Raw genomic sequence first — 26,483 nt, forward strand, 5'->3', positions numbered from 1 at the left:
CTGTAACTTCAAGTCAACACAACAGTAGCTTCATAACAACATTTAACAACACAGCTTCATAAAAACACAAAGTTTCATAACAACACATAGCTTCATAACAAAACATGACAACACAGCTTCATAACAACACATAGCTTCATAACAACACATACAAACACATAGCTTCATATCAACACAGCCTCATAACAACACATAGCTTCATAAAAACACAGCCTCATAACAACACATAACAACGCATAGCTTCATAACGACACAGCTTCATAACAACACATAACAACACATAGCTTCATAACAAAACATAGCAACACATAGCTTCATAACAAAACATAACAACACAGCCTCATAACAACACAAAGCTTCATAACAACACACCCTTATAACAAAACATAGCAACACATAGCTTCATAACAAAACATAGCAACACATAGCTTCAAAACAAAACATAACAACACAGCCTCATAACAACACATAGCTTCATAAGAACAAATAACAACACATGGCAACACATAGCAACACAGCTTCATAACAACATTGCTTGAGATAGAAAGCTAGTGGGTATGACAGGATGTCAATCAGCAATGTGTTAACCCAGCTCGCTTTCCTCCTTCAACCTCCATCATTAAGCATTTTCACACCCAAGCACTGACCCAAACTCTCTCCCAACACACACAAACCCACTTTCTTGTTATTTCAGAAGTGCCAAACAGCATCTCCATTTTTTTTTTTTTATTTCCGTCTCTTCCCAGCTGCACTCTCCCACTCCCACCGCGAAACCCTTTTCATACAGCACCCCAAGCTCTCTCGCAGCACCACTTCTTTTTCCACCGCCATCTCCTTCCTCTCTGACTCATCCTCAACTCCTCCCCTCGGGGATATTTTAGGCTGGGCGGCTTGAAACATATCACCATCCCTCCCACCTCCCACCCTCCTTATCGCCGAGTGAATAACACGTTTCTGAGGCGGGTGGCCACCGCTGAGGAAACAGGTGAGTAATGAGCGCGGGCCTCTCTAATTAACAAGTGACTCTTTCTTAGCCGTGCATGATTAGTCGCATATGATCCATTTGTGGACACTTTTTCTTCAGCAGTGCAAATATTTACAGTTGCACAAGGTTCAAAAAGTATGCATCAAATTCAAACAGACATCTCATTAGAGCAAAAGTCTCCGTATACCATATGTGTGAGCATTGTGAGTAATTATGGCTTTCTTTTTCAAAGACGTTCGCTGGAGATGGAAGTCGCTCCAGCTATCCCCAAAGCCTACAGTTATATGATTTATATGATTTCCCCTGAATGTATCGTCCCATCCTTTGAGCCCTCTTATATTCAATTGTTTTGATGGATTTTCTAAAACAACACCTTTTTCAATAAGGAAATATACCCTTATTATGTTCTGTTCGGGGTTTCTATATTGGTATTTCTCAAAGCATCCTCGGAGAGCATTGCATTGTCATTTCTTTAGGGTTCATTTTCTTTCCAATAGTATATTTCCCAGTGCTTTCAGAGATCACCATTTCAGCTCGGGGAGCTCATTTTTAACAAGCAGCATCCTCTTTCAGATAAAAGATTTATCTTTTGCACCTCGGAAATATCCATCATAACAAGTGGCTCCGACTCGACAAAGCACACAGAGGCTCGGTTACATTTGGACTACATATTACGAAAGGGCGAGACAGGATTTTGATTTACATGGTATGATTGTTGGTTGCCAGACGTGGTGTTTTGCAGCATCTCTGAAACGGCTGCCGTCCTTATGGTGTTTTTCCAGTCGCCGCGGTGTGTAGAAGTGGTTAGCAGGAGGTGAAATCATGGAGCGAGGTCAGAGGTTATTGGCCAGACGTGAAGATATAAGAAAGCACAGTGCAACAATGGTGTGCAGACAGACTTCTCAGCACTGAGGTAGATACGAGCAGGTTCCACGCCTAGAAGAAGAAAATGAGGCCACAGTAGCCGTGTTTACATTCACATATTTGTATGCCCATTTTGAAGTATCGCATTAGAAAAGCCGTGGAAATGGCAAAATTGGATGAAACTTGCTCAATTGCCCAAATTGCGGTGTTATTTTTTCCTTTGTCGAAAAAGAGTTGATTGCGCTAAATCTGTTATGGAACCGCTTTTGCCTTATAAGTTCTGACATGGTGAACATTTAACTCAAATGAGCTTTTTCCGCTGTTGGCGTTTTCTCCGATATTCCCATAACGTGTGAATGCTTGTCTTCGTCTCGGGACAGCATGAATCATGGCCAATATTAGCTGACAAGAAAGGATAATTAAAACTTGCCCAATTGAAACCAATTCCTGAAGACCTTTTTTTCCAATATTTTCTATCGTAGACGGCCAAGCAGACTTGTTTTGTCTACTGACACCATCACCACAATTGGACAATTGAAAAAATGGCAAAGCATGACAAATGTTGTTGCAACATACTGTACGTGGATAGGAGGCTGCCGTTATAAGTACGCATCCATGGAAGCATCATGCCCTGTGTACAGCCTCGTGGCGGGAATGCAGTTGTGTGCAGAGACTTTTCTGGGCCCACGTTAGTCACCTCAATGCCAGCAGAGCATTATTTGAAAGCTACAATTGACTCATAGTGTTGCTGACCGTGTTCATAGTAAATGGATACTTCCAGCAGTATAACCTGCCATGTCACAAAGCACTCATCATCTCAGGATGGCTCCAGGAACATGACAGTGGATTCCATTTACTCCAATAACCCCAGCGGTCTACAGATCTAAAGCCAACAGAGCTTTGGCAGGAGGTGGACCAGGAGGTTTTGAGGATGAGGTGGAATGGCAGGCAACAAAATCCAGTAACTTTTTGTTCCAAAGCATTTTATGACACATCTGTACAATTCTCTGCCTTTCAGTTTCCCCTAATGATAGTAAGAAAAGCTCACAAACAAGTGAACAATATGCAACTAGATGGGTCTCTTTTGATTGGCTACTTTAATTATTTCTCATCTCATGAAATGTTTAAATGTTATTATAGGGTACAGTACTGACTACAACCAATCCCTGCATTGTAGAGTCCCTGGAATATTGCTGCAGAAAACTGTTCAATCAGAATAATATGCTTACATGTTGAGCCAATTAATGCAATTAATTCTCTTTTTTTTTAATCATGCATTTTATTGTTTCCTTAAGAAAAATGACTACAACAACCTAGACCACAACAAATTAAATAATACGTACATATAACAGATAATAACTGTAAATTGAAAAATAAATTATTCAAAAACAAGAGAAAAAAGTTAATAATAATAAATAAAATAAAAATATGAATAAATAAATACGAATTTTAAATAATAAAAAATATAATTCATTAAAATTTTTAATTTATGGATGAAAAATATTAAAATTAATATTTATTCAATTTATTCATTCAATTCCATTAATATTGTAATAATAAAGAAATATAAATTAGTAAAGACTGATACAGAGTAAATACTGTGTGTTTAAGGCACACTTAAAACACATAAAACAGAATATAAAAATAATTCACTAATAGGAATATAATTAAATAGAATATCAAAACACTTTCTCATGTGAGATGCTGCAATTGACTATTGTCCCACCTGCAATGCTGCTATCACAGCAATTGGATGGGGAAAAATGATTTTCTCAATTGAAACGTCAAATTGCTAAATAATAGAGCATCTGAAGAAATTAGATTTCATATCTCTCATAAAGTATATTCTTCATAGCTCCCTGTGTCCCTCTTTTAGTAGTTAAATTCCATCTCCTTTATCAGAGAGATCACGAGAGACTACACTCATCCTGCCTCCAATTCACCGTTTTGCCTCAGGCAGATGTTTCGGGGGCAACAGCCGCGAGGTCCTCCCGCTAAAATAACAGCTATTTTGCCAGAACTATAACGTTTAACTCCCACACAGCAGCAGCACCATCACAGGCGGCAGCAGCAGCAGCATCGTCGTTTTCACGAGCTGATCTGTGTATCTTGACTGGTCTGCACATTTTGTGCACTCACTGCTGGTTTGCCGAAGGAAAATTGCACCGGTTCTGCTGCGAGGTAATGAAAGCTATTTTCCTTCAGCTTAGGTCACATTAAGAATTTACAATGGCTTTTTTTCCAGTCTATTGACCTGTATATTTAGCCATGGAAGAGAGCGGCGCGCAATAAAACCTTGTAAGTACTTGATGACAGCCACTCAAAAATACAATATACTTCCAAAAAACACTAGAGAATGTGCTACGAGCATTTAATTCCAGCAATTGACTCAAGTATTGTTCTCTTATAGTTTTTTTTCACAGTCATTTAACCTCCTTTTGATGATCAAGACGGGTTATATTATTTACCAGCAGAAACTATATTTGACAAAGTGACTTATTGAGTTCAGTTTTCTGGTCTGCGGTCCATTTATCCCCTCTGCCCCGAGGACGCCAGTTACTTTTTCAAAAACTTTAACAGTCCCTGACAGCCGCTGACAAATTTCTTCTTCCTTCCCGAGTTCTCCTGAGCTCCCTTCGGCTACAAGTCCAGTTTGAAGACATTCTTGCCAACTTATTCAACACATTCGAGTCTTGCATTGTCTTTCGGATTCACTTGGACATATCTTCTAATATATCAGGTCTCAGCAGGGGTGGTTTTGCACTTATACTGAAATTCAATTTATGAAAAACGACATATTTAAAGGCCCCGCTTTGTTTGAAGTCAGGCCAGCTGTTGCCTTCTTTTAAACACAGTGATGAGTTGACAACATGATTAAATCATTTATGCTCATTAATATATGCATTTTTAAAAAGCTCCACTCTTTGTTTTGATAGTCAAATTCAAATTAATTCTTCAAAATAAAAGTTTTGACGACGTCCCATTTACGCAGCTGCACATCTTCCTTCATCTTGATGTAATTTTGGACAAAAACAAAACAGTATTTGACCATATTTTAACTCTTTTTCAGACATTATTATCTGAATTTAGCCTCCTCTACTCTTCAAGGAGCTTTTGTCCTGGTGGAAAGGGCATCAATACTGCTGTTGTATTTGTTGCTGTACTTTCTGTTCTGTGCTAATAAGTGCAAGCTGTTCTCATACACGTGTGTAAGCCACGTAATCGTGAACCAGGAACGCAGTATAGGGAGTAGGTTGGTGTTCGTACCCCGTGTGAAACCAGAACGTTGATTTTTTGGTCATGTAACTTCCATACTTAAGTTACGCCACTTCCGGTGTTATTTTAACCCAAACCACAATCTTTTCTTAAACATAAGTAAGTAGTTTTGTTACCTAACTAAGTAGCTTTGTTATTTAGTTAAGTACTTTTGTTGCCTAAACCTAACTAAGTACTTTTGTTACCTAAGCCTAACTAAGTACTTTTGTTGCCTAAACCTAATTGAGTAGTTTTATTACCTAAACCTAAGTAGTTTTGTTGCCTAAATCTAACTAAGTAGATGTGTTGCCTAAACCTAACTAAGTAGTTTTGTTGCCTAAACCTAACTAAGTAGTTTTGTTACCCAAACCTAACTAAGTGGTTTTGTTGCCTAGACCTAAGTAAGAGGTTTTGTTATCTTAACCTAACTAAGTAGTTTTGTTGCCTAACTAAGTAGTTTTGTTACCTAAACCTAGGTAGGTTTGTTGCCTAAACCTAACTAAGTTGCTTTATTACCTAACTAAGTAGCTTTGTTACCTAACTAAATAGTTTTGTTATGTAAAACTAACTAAGTAGTTTTGTTACCTAAACCTAACTAAATAGTTTTGTTGCCTAAACATAACTAAATAGTTTTGTTACCTTAACCTAGGTAGGTTTGTTGCCCAAACCTAACTAAGCTGTGTCCTGTGAAGACAGAAGTTTATTTTGAAAAGACTGTATGCATGTAACGAGCGGAAATTCACATGTGCATCACATGTTGCTGGACATTCGTAGGAAAACACACAGAAAATGAGTAATAACCTTTCATAAGATATCATACAAACCGTTGTATGATACGTTGATTAGTGCCAATCATTACTGGGTTCTTATGAACAGATTTCACAATGTTACAATGAATTGCGAACATGTACGTATGTAACACTGTAGCATTTTATTAGCCCGTCAGCTTTTCTAGTCACTGATCATGATTGACATTCAGTGATTTCTGATTTGAAGAAACTGAATCAGAAACATAACGGGGTCGAATTTGTTGCTTGCAAGATGTGAAAAAAAAAAGATCATTTATTTTTTTTCTTTCACGTGTTCGACTAACAAGATTTGCCTCTCAAGTTGCTCTAAAAGTGCTTTCATTTATTTTCTCCCGTTGAACTCACACTGTCTCTTCCCTTTAACGATCTAAAGCTCACAAACACACACAGACCCACACACTACTCCTCTTAATCTATGTCTGCTGAAGTGGTCTTTAATGAGGTGTGAACAGAGGACCACAACCTTCTCCTTCCTCCTCTCCCTCCTTTTTCATCTTCCTTCTCTCTCTCTCTCTCTCTCTCTCTCACCCCTGAGAGCGACGGAAACAGACAGACAGAGTGACAAAGACGCACAGCGAGCGACAGACAGATAGGGGAGGGAGAGAAGGTGACGGGAGAGTTAATGGGGGAGAACAAGGTCTTTTTTTTCCTATTTCATTACTCCATCCCCCCCATCCATCATCATGTGATCACAGCGAGAGCGGATCACAGGCCCTGTGAGGGACACTTTAAAGATTTTCTCCCCAGCTGATACCAACGTCAGGCCTTTTTTCGATGTTTATGTGCTCAGGAATGTGTGTGTGTGTGCTTATGCCGTTTGTGTGTAGGGAAGCAGGTCAGGCTGGATGTGTTTCTCGCCCCTCAGCGAAAAGCCTGCCCACTCCCTTTTATAATAACCCCCCGCAGAATTATGGTTTTGTAGTTGAAGACCAGCCAGCTTCACTAATGCATCTCAAATTTGTGTGTGTCTGTGAGTGTTTGCGTGCCTTCCAGCGTGGTGGGATCCGACTGACAAACAGCATATCAGCAGCGTGCCCTTGATTTGGATGAGTTAAACCGCCTTCTCCTACTTTTTTACCTTTAGCTTTAAAATTAGCTTGTGCCACAACTTTGAGTACCTTCCAGGATTGGGATTTCACCTTCAGCTGGCTCAGTTTAACCGGCATTTCAAAACGAGACTTCACATTTGAATGAAAGAGAGCCTCTATAGTCTTAAAAATAATCTTAAAAATACATCCATCTTGTCAGTTTAAATTGCAAAGTGAGGTTACCACAGTGAGCAGTATGGCATGCCCTTTTAATTGAGTCAATAAATTAATCCTCCTTTGCTCAGATGACATTCTGGAGTTGGAGTTGTCACAGTCAAAGGACATAGGAGACTAAGGCCTCAGTTTCAAGGTGGTAAAATGGCAGAAACAGCAGATAACCCAGCAGTAATGTGTGTTCAATCTGGTCTTAATGGAAACTCCCATTTGTGCTGGTCCACACCAACACACTGATGACTATAATGGCTGGAGAACCTTCAGATAGGATGCACAAACAGTACCTATAAAACTGTAATGGTATTATATGAGACTACGTACTCTATCATAAACTCACTGTTGAGGTTAGGCATTGACCTCGAATGGTTAAGGTTAGGCGTTGACCTTGAATGGTTAAGGTTAGGCATTGATCTTGAGTAGTTGAGTTTAGGCATTGACCTTGAATGGTTGAAGTTAGGCATTGACCTTGAATGGTTACGGTTAGGCGTTGACCTTGAATGGTTAAGGTTAGGCATTGATCTTGAGTGGTTGAGTTTAGGCATTGACCTTGTATGGTTGAGGTTAGGCATTGACCTTGAATGGTTAATGTTAGGCATTGACCTTGAATGGTTAAGGTTAGGCATTGACCTTGAATCGTTGTGGTTAGGTATTGACCTCAAATGGTTGACGTTAAGCATTTACCTCGAATAGTTAAGGTTAGGCATTGACCTCAAATGTTTGAGGTTAGGCATTGACCTCCAATAGTTAAGGTTAGGCATTGACCTCGAATGGTTGAGGATAGGCGTTGACGTACAATGGTTAAGGTTTGGTATTGACCTGGAATGGTTAAGTTTAGGATAGGTCGCCAGCCAGACAGTTTTCTCTGTTTGTTTTCAACCTGCGCCACATTTTCCTGTTTTTAACATCCTGCCAGGTGATTGTGTAACTTCAGACATTATCTTGCTTTCCTACCTCCAGAAGAAGAAGAAGAAGTGATTAAATTGTCTGTTTGACAGTACTGCAGTTGCACATATCTTTGGATCTTAGTTGGGTTTGGGTAATTAGAACAATTATTCTACTACTCTATTGCATTTCTGCGTTGTTTTATCATTAATGCAAATATATAACGTATAATTTCAAATTCACTTTCAGAGCGGAAGCAACGAGCTGTGGCTCCTCCATGTTTGATGTTTGTATCCCCAGCTGAGCTCCCTTTTCATGTTACTATAAATACATGCAGCCACATCCCTGCCCGTGCACCATTTTCTCTCTCTCTTCAAATCCAGCATTGTCTTGTGTAAGACAAACCATCAGAGTGGAAAAAAAAAAACTGTTATTTCTTTTCAAGTCATAATGAAACAAAATAATCTAAGCATATTTCATCAAGAAAAAAGGTAATTAAGGTAATGAGATTTCTTTACACAGAACTGAAACACGCCAGGCCCAGGGAAAGGCATAATTTGCTGTGGTTCTTTTTTTGAATTTGTAATTAATGAGCTCACATAGGCATTTTTTCCCCCTGCTTTCAGCCCACTCCTCTTAACAAATTGCATGATCCTTTATTTAAGGCTACATTATGGTTTTATCTGTCAATTGACTGGACATCAGAGCAAGGGAAAGGTTCTTTTATAAGCACAAGCGAGTGGATACTACTGAAGGAAAGTTGTATTTTTACCGAGTGCAATTTTAAATAAGAAGTACATCCAAACAAATCAAGAGCTGGCACCAAGAGAGGAAAAGTAAAGGCAGAATATCCACACTCTGTTATGGTCCCCTGTGTTTTTACATATTTCGCCAATAGCGTTTGACATTTTGACTTGATTTGCTCATCAGACTTGTGTGCAGACTTTTACCGTTTATTGCAGTGTTTCTCCCAGATGATGCTTCTAAAAATTGTATGTTTTTCTGCAAAGCTGCAAGTCTCGGCGTCTGTGGCTGATTACATAGTGTCTACAGATAAATGACGCCAATCAAGTCATCTCTGCTTCTTCGTTGCAATCAGAGGCACCAAAAATGTTGTTCAAATGCTTGAAAAAGGCCTGTGTTTAGGTTTACCCGACAGTAAATGCTAGCGGACATGCAAATTATGCAAATTATTGTCATACGTAACACAATGTTGAGCCACAAAATGGTTGACAGTGGATGGATGGGTCAAGATTTTGGGCTATTTTGCTTCCATAACATGTCCTCTTTCAGACTAGTCGAGTGAAAACATTCACAATACACATTTAGGTGTTTATTTTACTGCACATTGCCTATTTGTATCTGTAGATTACCCCTAAATTCACCCCAAATTAGCATTAGATAATGCCTCATTTCCATATTTAAACATTAAATTCAGAAAACTTGTAATACAAAAAATAATTTTCTTAATGTAAGTAATCAACTGGGGGAGTTTCATGGTGATATCTATTAGTTAAAAAACGTTACCCTACTCACATGTAGTGTCTTACAAAATGTATGGAATTTTACAATACACATCTGTAAAGGTTGTTTTCTCAAAATTAGCTTTTTCTCATACACCAAACTTTCCAATTTCATTCCTGTCTATAGTTTGATGGTTTTAACAGAAAGGTTTGTTCAGATATTATTCATAGCCGGATTTAAATAACAATTTATCCCTAAAAACATGGCAAAAATGTTTTTTTTTTTATGGTTGTTGACAGTATTTTCTGATATATGGAGTGTTAAAAAGAGATGTCCAAAATCCCCTCTGTAAAAACATTTGACTCTAATATGTCAACAAAATGAAACAAGAGCTTTGAACCAGGCTCCAATGTTCAGATTACTATTCTGGAAATGTATGAAAATTAGCACATATTTGGTAAGATAACGCCTCATTTGCATATTTAAACATACATTTACAGAAAACTTGTAATACAAAAAAGAATTGTCTTAGTGTAAGCAATCAACTGGGGGAGTTTCATGGTGATATCTATTGGTTAAATTTGTACCCTTTTCACCTGGGGTGTCTCCCTTTAATGTTTTCAACCGGTAATAGTGTTGGTTTATTTTAACCATGGCTGTGATCTTACCCCTAAACTTTGACCATAGAAGGTGGTAGAACATAAAATATGTTAAAATGTGAATCTGCATGTCGTCTCTATAGATTGAGGAATCGATAAAGAGCCTTTATGTACACAAGACATGGTGTAAAATGTTGCTGCTATTAAGACCAAAATAATTTGAATAAAATTGTTGACTGTTTTATTTAACTGGCCTTGTCAAGACAGAATCTCGCCTACAGAACTCAGCAGTGGAAAAGTGGATTTGAAGGGTCTCGCATTTGCATCATAAAACTCTCATGTGTTGCACAATCACAGAGGCCAAATGGATCTTTGAATACTCACGAAGAATAACTGAATATATAAATGGAACGAATCTGAATAACCGGGATGATAACTAGCCAGAAGGCTTTTATATCAACATGTAATCGTAGCTAACACCCTCCGCTGTGGTGTCACCAGAGAACCGGAGTACGGAGGTTCAATGTGAACTTTTTTTTTTTCCCAGGTTCAGCTGGGCGATCGCTTCTCCAGTCAAACCGCAAGTCATTTGTACTGAAACAAGCCCCGTCCCTCCGAGTATTTCCCAACGTGCGCAGATAGAAAACCTCTCCGCTGCCACTTTGAAGACTAGAACCAATTAGGGAATCATTATAATGAGGAGCCTCTAAGTGCACGTCTTTTGTTACTCAGCAGCTGTCTAATTGGAGTTGGTGTGTATTCGAAGGGTGTTGGGACGAAGACTGTTCTAATGTTACTGTGATACACTTTCAGATCAGCAACCCATGACATTTTCACATGCTTGTGCAAAAGTTTTATGTATTATTTTAATAGATACTGTAAGCATTTATAGTATTTTGAGTACATTTCCCAGCTGTAAACAGCTGAAAATACCGCATCTCCTGCAGCAGCTCTTAACCTTCCCATGCCCACTGCAGCTGTGAAGGATTCTTTACCTTAGGGTATGTATTCTGTAGATTCAGAAATGGTTGACTGGTTGCACAGCTGCTGTATATACAGCACAGTTTGTATTGCAGTCCGCGTCAAAGCCATATCATCACTTACTCATTTTCTACAAGGAACGAATAGCATTGAAGCAGCTGCTTCTTTTGAAAAGCGTGATGTTTAAAGCTTTTGAATTCTGACTCATCCATTTTTTTCTCTCCGTCCACTCTTTAAATATTATATTTCCTTTTATTTGTTCCCATTTTAATGCAGCCTTTATTGTGGTCTTTAATGAATAAATCATACTCCCACTGTCCACGGGGGAGAGAGATGTGGAATTTAATGTGCTCTGCCTTTTCTTCTCTTGTTTGTCTTTTCCGCAGCTCCCCTGACAGACAAGCCGCCAAAAATCCTTTCCCCCTCGGAGAGCCAAATGAGCGTCATAGAGATGGCAATAGGTAAGGAGACATGTTTCATTCCCCTCACCGACGGCTTATTTTTTTCTGTCCATTGATGGTGTCACACTCGTGGCATATGCCCCGGCTCGTCACAATGGCATCGCTTCCAAGAATCTAGATTAGCCGATGTGAAGCCAGCTCCCCTCAAAAGTAGGTCCTGTTCTACTTAACTGTGGCTTTGTTTGGAACAATATGTTCATGTTTATCATATTTTAGTAAGAGTCCTCCCTGGTTTCTGATGTGCTCCCATTTTAATTTGTTGTTGCTGCTGTTTGCTGTTAATGCAAACTCAGCCCTATCCTCCGAGTGTACCTGTTGTGCTGATAAAATTAGCGCCAATTATCCTGGAATTATCAAGACAACAACATAGTCATGTCATACTCACCCCTCTGTTGCTCCCACTTTCTCTTTTTTGAAAGAAACACTCTTTTTAAGCACTAATTCATTGAAACTGCTTCTGCTTTGATGTTGTCTTTCTACCACTGTTAAGCTACGCAACACTTCCTGCACAATCATTTCATAGAAAAGACGTTGAGCAGGTTAAGTTGAATGATGCCGCCTTTCCGAACAGGTCTTTGGAGCTAGTGCTGCTAGCTACTTTCATCGGAAAAGAGTTGGCAACACTGTGTTGGGTATTTTGGTTGGATAATATTTATAAATCTAGCGTACTCTTGCTGTTTTCTCCAATGTTACCGACCTCAGTTTTAACGTAAAGCATTTGCAGGAATGGTTGAGTTCCACTGAGAGTAGCTCAAACAAAAGACTGGCAAAGTAGATTGGCAAAAGAGTGATTGAAAATAATGTGGTGAAATCCATATTTTTGTTACAAAGGGACACTCAGCAGATTGCTTAGTGTCACTCTTTTGTTGTTAGGGCTGTGTATTGGCAAGAATCTGGCGATACGTTACGTATCATGATACGATATATCGCGATATATCACGATACTGTAAGCGAGGTGATATATTTAGATTTTTTTTTATCTCGTTTTAGGTGAACTATCATAGTATAAAGAACTATGGGCTGTCCTCGACCAAAGAAATATCTTAGCCAACTAACACTGATACGATTTTGTCAACTAGTCAATTACTTGATTTAATGGACGGATCGTAACACTGAGTTTCTCCGCAAAGAATCACACAAAAGCACCACTTTAAATCTTGTGTTTACCAGAGATGTGCTTATACGCTTCTTGGAAATAAGTCATTCAGCATGAAAAAGCATAAAAAACGACTAATCGACTAATGAAATCTTAGCCAACTAAGACCAAAATTACCGATTAGTTGACTAATCGACTAAGAACATACCACTATATGCATAAAATCACACCATGGGATCTGCATTTGCATTTATCACAGTCCTTGTAACATCATATCACTACCTTTTGTGCAATCTGATCCACTGTCTGCCACAATATATTTGCATTTCGACTATTAATTACAAATCAATAGTGTTTTTGACAATTGATACAGTATCAATCAACATGATATTGCGATACTCAAGTGTATTGATATTTTCTTACGCCCCTAGTTGTTGTACTGATGGAATTATTGCTGTGGAAATATACATATATTATGCTGCATTTACCATGTGAGCATTGTAGTCATTTCAACCCCCAATGTGTTTTTTTATTGTCTCATGCCGGCCGCAATAACTTCTGTTATTTGAGACTCGCATATAATTTGAATACCAGCTCCTATTAGACTATCACTATGTGATACTTGCAATATTCTGTGCAATTGAGCTGTATTGATCTCCAATACTTCCCTATAAGTTGAATGTGTGTCTGCACAGATCTGACCTGAAGTAACTAAAGTGTTCAGTACAAGATTTTCAATTAGGTCCATTCTCTGGCTGTGCTCTTTTGTGAATGGACCTTGAATTTACATCTTCATAGGAGAAAAAAAACAGATGAGTCATTTGAAAGCCATGTCCGCTGCTTTTTCTCCTCCTATCCTAATTACACTGATCACATTGGTTATCTTGTAACATGGATGCTGCTTGTGTTAGCTCAGCTGTAATGAGTCGGTGATGAATCAAAGTGGTCCCGTACTTCTGAGAAATCACACATAATCTCCCTTTGCGTTACCTTCAAATTCATGATGTTACTTCAAGTGATTGCCTCCAATTCTGCCTCATGAGCGGCAGTCTTCCGTTCGCCTTACCGGCTTTTGATGCACGGGGGCCCATGGGAAAATTCTCGCTTTGTGCCTTATTGGGCGAGAGCTCAGCTGTTGGTGGAAGGGAAAATGGGTCATGATGGAGGCTTCCTTTGAAGTCAATTTGTCATGGGCGATGAACACAACTGGCTCAAAGAGGTAAAAAGGTGGCAATCAGAAAATAGGCGCAAATCATTGTAGCTTTAAAATTGATGATGGATAAAAGCCTCCCTGGCTTTTTTTTCATCTGATTAAGTGTTTGATGGTGGATGATGATGGTTCTCGAAATCCATTACCTGATAGCGGAGAGAACAGGCAATACTGGTTAGAAAGAAAAGACACATGCTGCGATTGCTGATGATTCCAGTATGAGCTGCATAGAATTGTTTCCGACTTGTGTTATCCGAACATTTCCAATAACTCCTGAGTGTTGTTAAGTCCAAAAGTCAATGTTTTTTGGAAAAAGATAGATGTAATGATTTCAAAAATTCACAACATGTTTTATCCAACAAAATATTCTGATTAAATCCATATTTGTTGCCGTTTAGCCTTTCAAAAACAGCATTTTCACTGCGGTCTAACTGCGGTTTTCTCTACCGCCCGCCGCACACAAAGGGAGGCACGCACTGACTGACTTATAGTCATTAAAGAAAGTTGACTTTGTTGCCGTTTAGCCTTTCAAAAACAGCATTTTCACTGAGGTCAAGCTACGGTTTGCTCTCCCTCCTGCCCGCCGCACACGAACAAAGGCACACACTGACTGACATATATTCATTAAAGAAAGTTGATTTAATAAAATAAGACTAACTTATTTAATCCGATGAATCACTTTTTTCAAATTGAAGATTTTGTTCGAGGATTTGTATTTCTTTTTAGGGTGATGACACGGGAAAATATTTCTTACATACAAATAGCAGGGCGTCAAGGAAAATAGGTTCAGAACTACTGTTCTGGATTGTTTTTCCTCTTGATTTTGATTTCCACTGCACCCATTGATATTCTACCCAGAGTCAGCACCTCTGCGTACATAATATATGATGAACACCTATTTGATTCTCTGCCCGTACAAGCCCCCATCACTTCCTCTCAGCGTCGGGCTGCTGGCGCGCTCTTGTCATCCGCCGAGAGCCCAGTCAAACGCGGTGTGGCAGTTTTTGGCGGAATTTTAATATTCATCCTCCCATGAAATATAGAAACGCAAATGGCTTCGGCTGACAGTTAATTAGGCAGGTGAGAGGGAGAGAGCGAGAGGAGTGGGGGAAAGGCGAACGTGGAGGGACACTTTTCAGGCTCGTGTTATGGAACTCAAGGGATGAGCGGAGAGATCTGTAAATGGGGGGCCCCAATTAATCAGCGCGCATCGTCCGACTCCCTATTTTGTCTCCTAATGGATCCTCAGTTCTAATTGATAATGATTAAAACATGTTGTAAAAATGCTCTTGGTGGGTATGTCTTTCCACTGCTTTCTCTGTGGGACAGATCTGTTGTAGTTTGGGTCTGTAATTCTGTCTGACAGTTCAATGCGCGCTGCTTTCACTCTGTCTTCTGCAGATGTAGAATAATTGTCTGCAGTCAAGCCAAGCAGACTAACTGCGGTGCAAGCCTGCTTCCAGTCGAGTGCTAATGTGCACGATTTTTAAACACTTTGACAACGGGGTGATTTATTTCCTTAACGTTTGGACATGTTTGTGCCACTTTTGTGTTTTTCAACCCAACCAGGGATTCAACCTCCAGACGCAGCTTCTTTAGCCTTTGTTCCGCTGCCAGGTTTGATTTGTTGTAATGCTGTTTTCCATGCAGGGCTGACGTGTCACTCCGCGGGCCTCACTCGCCTACCTATCCTGACATTTTATTTCGTGTTGGATTGAATTTACGACCATTGTGGCACTTTGTGATGTTCATTCTGGGAATACCCAGCAAGTTCCCCTGTGATCTTGATTGGCTGTTAAAACTTCGAGCCCTTTCGACTGCCTCCTTCCTCAAGATATCACACTCCATCCCCTGACACTTGACATTACGACACCACAGCCAGTTTTCTGAAATTGCAGCAGAGAGAAAACAAGGTGCTGTCTGAGCCTCTTTGCTAAATTCCTCCGAAATACCCTTTTGAGCTCTCACCTGAACGGTTTAAGAAGCCCTCCATCTTTCTGTCTTACTGTTATGCATCATCAGTCTGTAATATTCAATGAATCCCAAGTGTTGTTTTGTGTTTGAGTAATTGAATTGATTCTTTTGGTGCATTCACTTTTCCCCAAAACTGCCTTGTTTTCTTGTCCTCCCCAGTTAGTAATTTGCTGTTTCCCACAATGCCGTTTGGTACCCTTTAAGGGACGGGTTGTTTTCGGTCAAAGACGGATAGTAGCGCAGAAACTAATTGTGAACACGGGAAAGGGTCAAAGGTCACAGATACACCCCTACCTCAAAACACAGCCTTCTATTCCATTTAGGCTGCTGTCCAAGAGCGAAAACATCTTTTCCATCGAGAGAAGCCTTCAGTTCTTTCCGTTTTGATATAACTGATGATATTACATCATCAACGCTAACCTATCCAGGAGCCGCCATTGTTGTTTAGAATGAACAGTGCCTTACTCATTGATCCTTTATCTGACTGAGGTTTGTGCAAGTTAGAATCTACGGCCCTGACCATGGCTCTGAAATGTCAGTAAGTTAGAATCTGTGGCCCCGACCATGGCTCTGAAATATCAGTAAGTTAAAATCTATGACCCGGACGATGGCTCTGAAATATCAGTTAGTTTGAATCTATTGCCCCGACCACGGCTCTGAAATATCAGTAAGTTAGAATCTATGACCCCGACCACGGCTCTGACATATCAGTAAGTTAGAATCTATGGCCCCAACCACGGCTCTGAAATATCAGTAAGTTAGAATCTATGGCCCCGACCATGGCTCTGAAATATCAGTAAGTTAGAATATATGGCCCCGACCATGGCTCTGAAATATCTGTAAATTTGAATCTATGGCCCGACCATGACTCTGAAATATCAGCAAAAGATAAACTACAGCCCCGACCACGACTCTGAGATATCAGTAAGTTAGAATCTATGGCCCCAACCATGGCTCTGAGATATCATTAAGTTAGAATCTATGGCCCTGACCATGGCTCTGAAATAGTTATAGCAGCATATTAATGCCCATGGTTTTGAGATGTTCATTAATCAAATATCAGTGTAATGTTTTGATGCTCATATACTTTTGTCCACGTTCTGTACCATCGTTCTACTTTGGGATTATGAGAACAGAATTATGGGTAATATTATAAATTCCTAATGAATTTAATGTCATCTTTGTAGTAGTACAAGATTCAACATATTACTTTCAAACCACTGGAGTAATACAAAAGGCATTCTTTTAATTACATAGCTTGAAAATCCGTATCACTTCGCATCTCAGAAGGGCTCATTGTGGAAATCTCTTTGTTCTCCGCAGCCTCTCTATAACAATCTGACAATCTGTACTCCTCTCAGAGGTTGAGCTTCCTCATTTGTTGGTTGGTGAATAATAACAGTGTAAACTGGAAATCGGTCTTGAGTCAGTCATCGGAAGGAGTTACATTGTTTAATGATACAGTACCTCAGAACAAAACCATCATTATCCCGAATTGACTCGGAGTTGGCATCAAATTAGAATGTGCAGTCTTTTGGTAATGATGAGGTTAGCACATCAATGCACTGTCATTCTGGCGCAGGTCAGGTTGCTATGATACGCCCACTTCCTCTAAGCTGACATTGAAACCGTCACATTAAGACGTCAATTCTGTAGGTTTCTCCTGTGTTTTTTTTATTCCGTCCTCTGCAGAAAACAGAGCGCCATTAGGAAGAAATGATGAACGAGCAGACAAAATGTCACCAACACTGTTCGAACGTGGTCGCAACTCAGTCCAACAGATGGTCTCGCAATGTATAACCTTTACTTGACTTTTATCAATCTATGAACGTTGATCATCCCGTTATCACGGAGCAGATTTCCTCCTGTAGCCGTATGGATTTTGATCTTCTAATGGTGTAATGTACGGGATCTTATCGAGTCGATTCAGGCGCCATTTCCAATATTAAACGATTGATATTGATGTCTCGGATGGCGCACTGACAATCTGCAGTGGGCAGGAATTTCCCCATCATGCTGCAGACAGGTAGCCGTGTGTGATAGATTGTGTTCAAAGTAAATACCAAGAGTCTCGGAGAAAGCATGTAAACGTCGAAGGGGTCAGGAAGACATGATTATCACTTGAGGGTTTATTGATTTTGTTGTTTTTCCTCACTTGTAACACAGAAATCATGTGTTGTCTTTACATGCCACCTGCTCACTCTGAAGCTCGATTCTTGACCTTTGTTATGTTTTTGTTAAGCATGGAGAGTTTATTTAAATAGCTCATTTCAAACAGGAAATTTGAAGTGCTTTACATAGTGTATAAGGGCTTAGAAAATGCAAATAGATGTATATGATGTCCATTCCCATTCTCTATTATGTTGAAGCAATTTTTGGGTAATTTGTTACACAGATTTGTTAAAGTTATCCATTTTTTTACCACTCGAGAATTGATAAAAATTATAAATAATCCCTCCAAACTACCACATTAAGACACCAAGACCTTGAGGAACACCGTAGAAAAAGCCATGCTGTGATTTGGGATCAAAAACTTTTGACATTTGGAGATTTCTGCTATTGGATAGCGAGCACTTCTGTTGTGTAAACTGCTCACAAACCCCTTTATTGTTAATCTACGTAGGAAAGCCATCCATCCCCTGAATGCTCTAGGTCTCTAGTTTGTGGCTTTAAAGTTCACTACAATGAAATGGCTGCTATGGGGACTAACATCATCACACATGAATACAGTTGAGCTCATTGGATCCACAAGAGTCTCAGCTTTACAGTGAGACCCATTTTAGAATAGGGGAAAATAACACATTTGTACTGCTGTGTCTCATTTGTACCCATAAAACCCATTTCCATTCACATATCTTGAGGTCAGAGGTCAAGGGATGCCTTTGAAAATGGCAGTGCCAGTTTTTCGGATCATCGGATTTTTAAGAGGTTTGGCCTAATTTACATAATGCTACATTAACTTTGAAATAAAAACATTTGAACCTAACGCCCACTCAACTTGGCTGGTATGTGTGCAGAATCAACACTTTTTATAGATGAGGCCACTCGTGTTTGTTGTCACTTTAACCCCAAAGACAGGCCTGGAACCAGACTCGAGTGTTAAAGCCTTCATGGCACAGGTACAGACGGCACACGCTGCTATTTTATCCCACTCAAGTTTTAAATTAAACGCATCTCAAAAGCATCGCTCGGTGTTATATTCGGTACATTCTGCAGGCGGGAAAACATCATCTTCTAGCTCCCGCTCGGGTAGTGTCATGCTTTTGAGCTGCAAAGTTTCCATCAAAACCGTGCAGGCACATTTTAGTTTCACAAAAAAGAAAGAAAGAGTCAGTAACACCTATCCCCGATATCGCCTCGCACGCACACCAGCCATCCTTCTAAATGTCACAGGCTCGGCAGAACGCTCCGTCGATGCCAAAGGTTCAGAGGCCCAAGGATCAATATTACATCATTTCTCTCAATTAGGGCATATTTATTCCCCTCAAGTTATTGTACATCTGCGAGTGATCCTATCTGTATTCCTGGCAAGTCTCCAGATGAGGCGAGGCCCCGCGGGGAGGGGGAGACGGAGCGAGATAAAGACGGAGAGCGAGGGCGGGGGGAAGAGAATGAGAGAGGAATTAAGGTAGGGGGAGTTTGGGGCTAAGAGGTAAAAAAAAAAAAAAAAAGTGAGCGAGATCATTTAAGATTCACAGAGGGGGATGAAATATGGTGGTGTCTTACCTTGAGTTATTACAGATGAAAGTGGATACAAGACAGCACACTGTCCCAAATGGTTAATATGCCCTGCGGCGTGGAAGCATAAATCGTGACTGTCATATTATAGGCGGGGTTGCCGGTGCTGATTGGAAGGGATTCTTGGCAAAGGAATGCTCCCATTAGTGTTTTACATAAGTGCGGTAATGAGGGGGACAGTCTGTGCGAGCGCTTCAGGAGACCTGGACCCGACGGAGGCTATACGAGTTTCCTCAACACCTTGAGGAAACTCGCCGGCGCGTGACTCACATTTTGGATCGTGATTGACCTCTAAAGTCAAGCTACCTGACCGTTCCCCCCGCTCCGCTTCCCGTCAGCGGCTCCCACCTGCAGCCTTGTACCTGTCTCCGCGAAACTAAGAGGAAAAATGGCTGAAGGCGTTTGCTCTCCTTAGCAGAAAATAGCATCGAGAGCCGGCCAAGGAGCTTGAGTATTAAGATATACTGCCTCTTGTGTGTGCCAGCCATGCTTCCCGTCTCTGGGTAGACCTATTAATCATACATTGGGCTTTGGCATGTAGTCTTGTTGGTTGTTGTTTTCTATTTTTATGTTTAAGTCCTATAGTGCTCCTGCATTGCACCTGCACGTATGTACTCGAGTAGGTCACACGACTTCTGCCTTTGTCTGTATTGTTTGGCAGATCGTTATCTGTTTGAGGAGGGCTACCGACCCTCTGACACAAGAACAGGCTGTTCTCAAGTATGTGGATGATCGAGAAAGAAACTTGATGAATGTTTGGTAGTGGTTAGTGTAGAATAGAAAGGAGGACGACACGACAGCTCCCCAAAAGTGAAGCCAAAACATCTAGATTGCCCCCTGGTGGCTGGTTGCAGTATACAGCATAAATCCCGCCCAACTAAAAAGTCAAAGTACACATCAGATACATTTTTTCCAAAGGTGGTTTCTGTCAGTTTGAACTTTAACATTTTTAGATTTTAATTAGTTATTTGATGCTATAAAAAGGGTCATGATTTATAGCTGTGATTGACAGCTACTCTGAGTGAAGTAGTTGCAGCCGGAAGCTCAAGAGGAAATGTAACTTTAACTTTCCATAACCGTCACGAGTCTGTGTAATAGATCACCATGTAGTTATAGAGATACTATGGTTAGTTGTTGTGTCTTTCTAGCCAAACAGCTACCGTGGTGCTCACGCTAGCAAGATGTGGCCTTGTTCGGCTCGTGATTGGCTCGAGCGGATGTGTGGGCGGTACCTCGATTCCGCGGCTCCAGCATCGCCGAACACTACTGCACAGACTCTGGCTCCAAATGACGTCAAAATCTCAAGATGGCGGTTCCCGAAACCGGGATATTTTGGCTTCACTTTTGTACAGTGGAGATGCGTTGTCCATCTATGTATACCAATCTATGAATGTGACTAACCAGCTTATTTGTGTCGCATTGTCTAGTGACAACACTATTACTGAATGCAGTTTAAATGAAGGAGGATTCCTGATGAATCCTTTACATACTGTATGTAAAGGATTCAGCAGGAATCATCCAGCAAATGTGAGATACTGCCGCAGTCATGTTGGCCATTTTTACTTCTTTGGTTCACTCTGTAAGTTCTAGTTCACCACAGTTTAAGATTTAACAGCTGTAGACTAGCTATTCAGGCTGTCAAAGCTGCAGTAGTGCTGTGTGTGTATAGGACCTTATGTTTCAGTACAACAACCCCTTCAGGCGCTCGCTCCGTGATTGTTACTCCGGTTTCTTTCAGCACAACTTTAAAGCCGCACTTTTTTTTCTTTTTTTTTAGTTTATCATTGGATTTTTCTAGCATTTCTCTGACTCATGTCTCCAGTGTTTCCACATGTAGTAACAGTCTGTGCAGCTCCCATCCAGCTGTTGCTCCATCAACAGCTGTGTACTTCAGATCTGAGCTAGAATTTTAAATTGGAAACCCTCCTCCTCCTCACGCTGCCTCGTTTCTCGTGCTCCTTCCAGCGCCGTCATGTATCAGTAGCTTCTGCACCGCTGCAGCTATGCACTCTGTCTGATACTTCATTCGGCGTATGGATTACCGGCAGCAGCGAGACTCGCCGGGTGACAGCTCGGGCACCCCGAGAGCCGCCTGCTTTGAAATTATACACACCTTTTAGTGTAGCAGTTAAGCACAGCGGTTTTTACAGCCATTAGATTAGCCCTCGGTTTAACCCCAGCACAGCGGCGTCACCTTGCTCTTTTTTGAGCCACTATTCATAACCGCTAGCAGGGCGAAGGAGACGTTAATTTGCTCTGGTGACTCTGAGATCTTTTTATTCTAATTCCTTGCTTTCTTCTCTGTAAAGTTTTATTCTCTCTCCGGAGAAGCAGAGCATTTTTCCCAGAATTTATCCCAAGCCTTGCAAACTTTCCCCCTCGTCGTCGCTCCCTCGACGGCGCCTGTGTGTTGCCTGGTTGCACTAATTGCCCCCACCGTGTTCCCAGCCAAACAGGTGGCCATATTGGTTTCCTTCCGGCTGCGTTTATGTGACTGTGCGATCCAGGTTGGACAGAGATGACAGCATCTCCTCTCCTCGCCCGGAGCGCGACCTTGGTTGGGCGGTGCTCCCTCTGCACTGTCTTTGCTCTCACATTGGGCCAACTTGCGATTGTGTGTGTGTGAGACAGAGAGAGAGATAGAGCGGCCTCTGATGTCTAGCCAGAAAAGCTAGAGGGCCACGGTCGGGAGGGGAGGGAAGTGACAGTGGCGGCAAACTTTGGCACACATGAGACCACAGATCTATGATGTCATGATACAGCTGCTTCTAACAAGCAGAAAACACTAATGTTCACCGTCCGTCACACATTCACACACACAGAGGTCTCATGCAGCTTTTACCACCTCGCACTGTCACCTCGAGGGATTTGTATGCGCTATAGCAATCTGATATGGTCCGATTTGTCTCCCCTCCACACACTTACAGTATGTGTTGGTCCATTGTATCTACGGTTGTGGTCCTCTGCTCGGTCCGTGGGCGGTCACGCTACAGGGAATAGGAATGTGTCAGATGAAATGCTGTGGATATTTGTCTCATAACCGCTATGAGTCAGGCAACACCTTGTTTCTATACCTTGGGTAAAGAAACAATATTTTTTCTGCGGCTGTGGGAGGGATTATGACACGCTCAGATAGGCTCTGACCTCTCTATACCGACCAGAATAGAATCAGATAGAACAGATATAATAAAACAAAGAGTGGTGTTGTCCTTGCACACATCATATCTACAGCTTCCTGTTACGTATTATGATGACATTTCTTGCACTTATTAGTAATCATTGTGTCCTCTGTCAGGAATAAAGAACGCCTTTACTTGTATTTCACCCTATTTACGTTATATCATATATTTTTTATAACCAATGGATTTATTCTGTTCTGTATTGATGTCAGAAATAAAAATGAATTGTCAGAATTTTTCAAAATAAGAGAGAGAAAAAAACACGCAGTGATATACAGTAGGTTCTCATTAACTTTGGGGTTAAGAGTTAAACCTTGTGACTGTTTCCACTCTGCCTTTATTATTATCCAATATCATTATTCAAAGCTTTACTGTCTGAAGAATCATGGGAGAGAGAAAGTAATAATGAATAAAACATAGATATTAGGCAATTTCATTTAAAAAAATGTCTAAAGGTCAGAGAGTTATGCTGTGTTTTAGCGATCAAAATCTTTATTAGTAGATATTTTACTACTTTTAATTCCTCAAATGTGGAGAGCCTGTCTCTGTTGTATGGATCAGTATTTTCCAATAGAACCAATAGAAAATTGTTAATTAAACTGAAGTGTTACATACATATGAATATGTTTGTATTCCCCTGCTGACCAACAAATTATTTCCATTATATTTACCACATTATCACTACCATATAACCACTAAAATAATAATAAAAAAGCAAAAAATAAATGAATACATTTAAAAGTGAATAAATAAATAAATAAATAAATGGGAAAATTAAACATAACAGTAGATAAAAATTGGAATTAATACAAAGGTAAATAAATAAAGAAGCAAATTAAAACAGAAATATCAATTTATGACACATTTTATCGATTAATTGACGCCTACATTTATTTGTAATATTATTTTTGGAACATTTAATGGTAGATGTATGTATTTATCAAATTATTTATTTATTTATTTATTATTTTGGCAAGTTCCTTCCTCCATAAACTTTTTGCCTAATTCCATACTATATATTATAGCACTGTTTCACATTTAATGATCAGGAAAGTCATACAAATAATGATTTTAATATAAATTGCTTTTTAGAATACGTTATTCAGAGCACTTTGATCGTTTGTTTGTATGTTTGTTTGTTTTCTGATATGTTGCAAGTTGCATTGTGGGAGAAAAGATTCCATCAACAACACCACAGTCAAAAATAAAGCAATTTTACTCAGCTTGCTAGCTGGAGTTGTGTGCATGTGTACTGAGTCAGTATTCCACTGTGAATTCAATCAGTACAGTTGGGACGTAGCTTCGGCAGTTCCTCCCCGAGCCTTCTGGGTGACAGTCACGAGATGTTCTTGCCAATATTAAATCCAAAATTGTTACTTCACAGTTCAACATATTGCTTTTGGAAAGGACCAAAATGTTCCCAACAATGAAACCAAAGTGCCCAGAAAATCTTTTGTTGTAAAAAGATTTAATTTTTTTTCTTTTCCCCCCTGGTTCCTAGTGAGAAACCACAGCCACCGTTGCCAGCTGTCTTGGCAGCACTCTGGCTTAATCTCGGAGACTCAGGCTAACCGTAACATGGAAGCCTCCGTCTCTTCCTTAGCAAACACACACCAGACTATCCAATCTGCCTGCCAACCACAGGCCGGATAGAAGACACTGAGCATCCTTCCATGCAGTGACGCAGTATTGATATTGATTTTAATTATGTCAGACGACTTGTGCATCGGTGGTCCATTAGTTTGCTGCAGCTGGTGGAAAGGCATCAACAAACAGATTTTTCCGAATTTTTTTCAATGTAAGAGGATCTAAGAGGACTGGATTGGGCCTTTTTTTCAATTTCCATCACATGTAGCTTTTAATATGTCCCTGACAGATCTACTGTAAAATATTAAATCGTACAAAAAACAGAGAAGGTCTTGGAGGAAGTAGTTAAACCAATTCCCTCACGGACAAACCACATGGAATTATGTGACTGACTAAGTTCCCTTAAGGCAGTGTGTTTAAGTACATAGGCAAATACAACCACTCGGTTAAGGTTAGGCAAAAGGTCGTCGTCATGGTGACAGTCCACGGTTTGTCCAAGCATTCGCTTCCCCCTCTAACACTCTGGGCAAAAAGCTGCCAGTTTTGATTGGCTGCTTAAAACGCTGCTCGCCCAAGGATCGGTTGACATTTCGTGCACTCTGTCTGGCACACGTCGGTGATTTGATTTAGGTTTTTTTTACGACTGGGGAAGATTTACTTCCTTGCACACCGACTGGCAACACAAGATACATAAAAATAGACAGGAAGAGTTCATACTGTCTCCTATTTTTCTCCTCTCTTGACACTCATAATATTCAGACCAATAATTATACAGTTCCATATGCAGCCGTTATCATCCAGATCCAATGCTGTCACTCACGCCTAGTTCCTCTGATTGCCTGAGTGGTTCTGTAATAGAAGTAGCAGAAGGAGCAGTAGTAGTAGCAATAGTAGTAGTAATCGTAGTAGTAATAGTAGTAGCAGAAGGAGCAGTAGTAGTAATAGTAGGGGTAGTAGTAGTAGTAGAGGCAGTAGGAACAGCAGCAGGAGGAGTATTAGTAGTAGCAGCAGCAGCAGTAGTAGTAGCAGTAACAGCAGTAGTAGGAGCAATAGTTGTAGTATTAGTAGTAATAGTTGTATCAGAAGGAGCAGGACAGTAGTAGTAGTAGTAGTAGTAGAGGCAATAGGAACAGGAGCAGTAGTAGTAGTAGTAGCAGTAACAGCAGTAGTAGTAGCAATAGTAGTAGTAGTAATCATAGTAGCAGTAGTATTAATAGTAATAGTAGTAGCAGTAACAGCAGTAGTAGTAGCAATAGTAGTAGTAATCATAGTAGCAGTAGTATTAGTAGTAGCAGAAGGAGCAGCAGCAGGAGCGTAGTAGTAGTAATAGTAGTAGTAGTAGTAGGGGCAGTAGGAACAGCAGCAGGAGCAGCAGTAGCAGCACTAGTAGTAGTAGCAGTAGTAGTAGCAGTAACAGCAGTAGTAGTAGTAGCAGTAACAGTAGTAGTAGTAGTAATTGTAGTAGTAGTAGCAGTAGTAATAGTAGTATCAGTAGCAGTAGTAGTAGCAATAGTAGTAGTAATCGTAATAGTAGTAGTAGAGTTAAAAAAAATGCAGTAGATTTACTTTATTTATCTCCAGTATTTGGAGTATTGACGGATCAAAACTTAGTTACAAAATACAAAACTCCCCCCCCCCCCCCCCCCCCCCCCCCCAACCAGCAGTCAAAGAGCAAACACAGAGAAACCAAACTCAACGCTGACTCAATGCGTTGCCAAAAGGCTTTTTTCTCCTCCACTATCTCCTCCACTAAGAAGAGCCGACTTACAGATATAGAGAGTGCACCTCCCTGACATCACACGCATATTTTAGCAGTAATGAAGTCCTTGCAACTTTCGAAAACTCCAAAACAGTTATCTCCCGTTGCCACTAAAATGCAAAAGTGCCCAGTGCAGCCTTAACAAAAAAAAAGAGCATAAAAGTCGCTCAAACGCTCCAAAGTTACGCCAACAAACGTCTCGACTTTAGTTCATTTGGCAGGCAGAAGTAGAACTTGGCCGAGCCGTCTCGCTGCGGTCTCTTTTTTTTTTTTTCACACATTATAAATTCAAAGTGGCATCATAAATAAATCAATTCTAGAGGAGGAGCAGCAACATTTGGATTGTATTGACGCCACTGGGGGAATTTATTTTTGCAT

The 26,483-nt window shown here is 40.3% G+C and overlaps 1 protein-coding gene across 3 annotated transcripts in view; it reads left to right on the forward strand.

Moving 5' to 3' along the window:
* The window catches only part of LOC119483354 (interleukin-1 receptor accessory protein-like 1), a 314,228-nt gene that overhangs the window by 200,479 nt on the left and 87,266 nt on the right, over window positions 1-26,483 (forward strand). For all 3 annotated transcript variants that reach the window (XM_037761374.1, XM_037761376.1, XM_037761375.1), the window contains one exon: window positions 11,488-11,562. In XM_037761374.1, coding sequence (XP_037617302.1) covers window positions 11,488-11,562 — 75 coding nt within the window. The remainder of the gene's footprint in view (window positions 1-11,487; window positions 11,563-26,483) is intronic.

Source organism: Sebastes umbrosus, chromosome 24, assembly GCF_015220745.1.
Source record: "Sebastes umbrosus isolate fSebUmb1 chromosome 24, fSebUmb1.pri, whole genome shotgun sequence".
NCBI classification, from domain to species: domain Eukaryota; kingdom Metazoa; phylum Chordata; class Actinopteri; order Perciformes; family Sebastidae; genus Sebastes; species Sebastes umbrosus.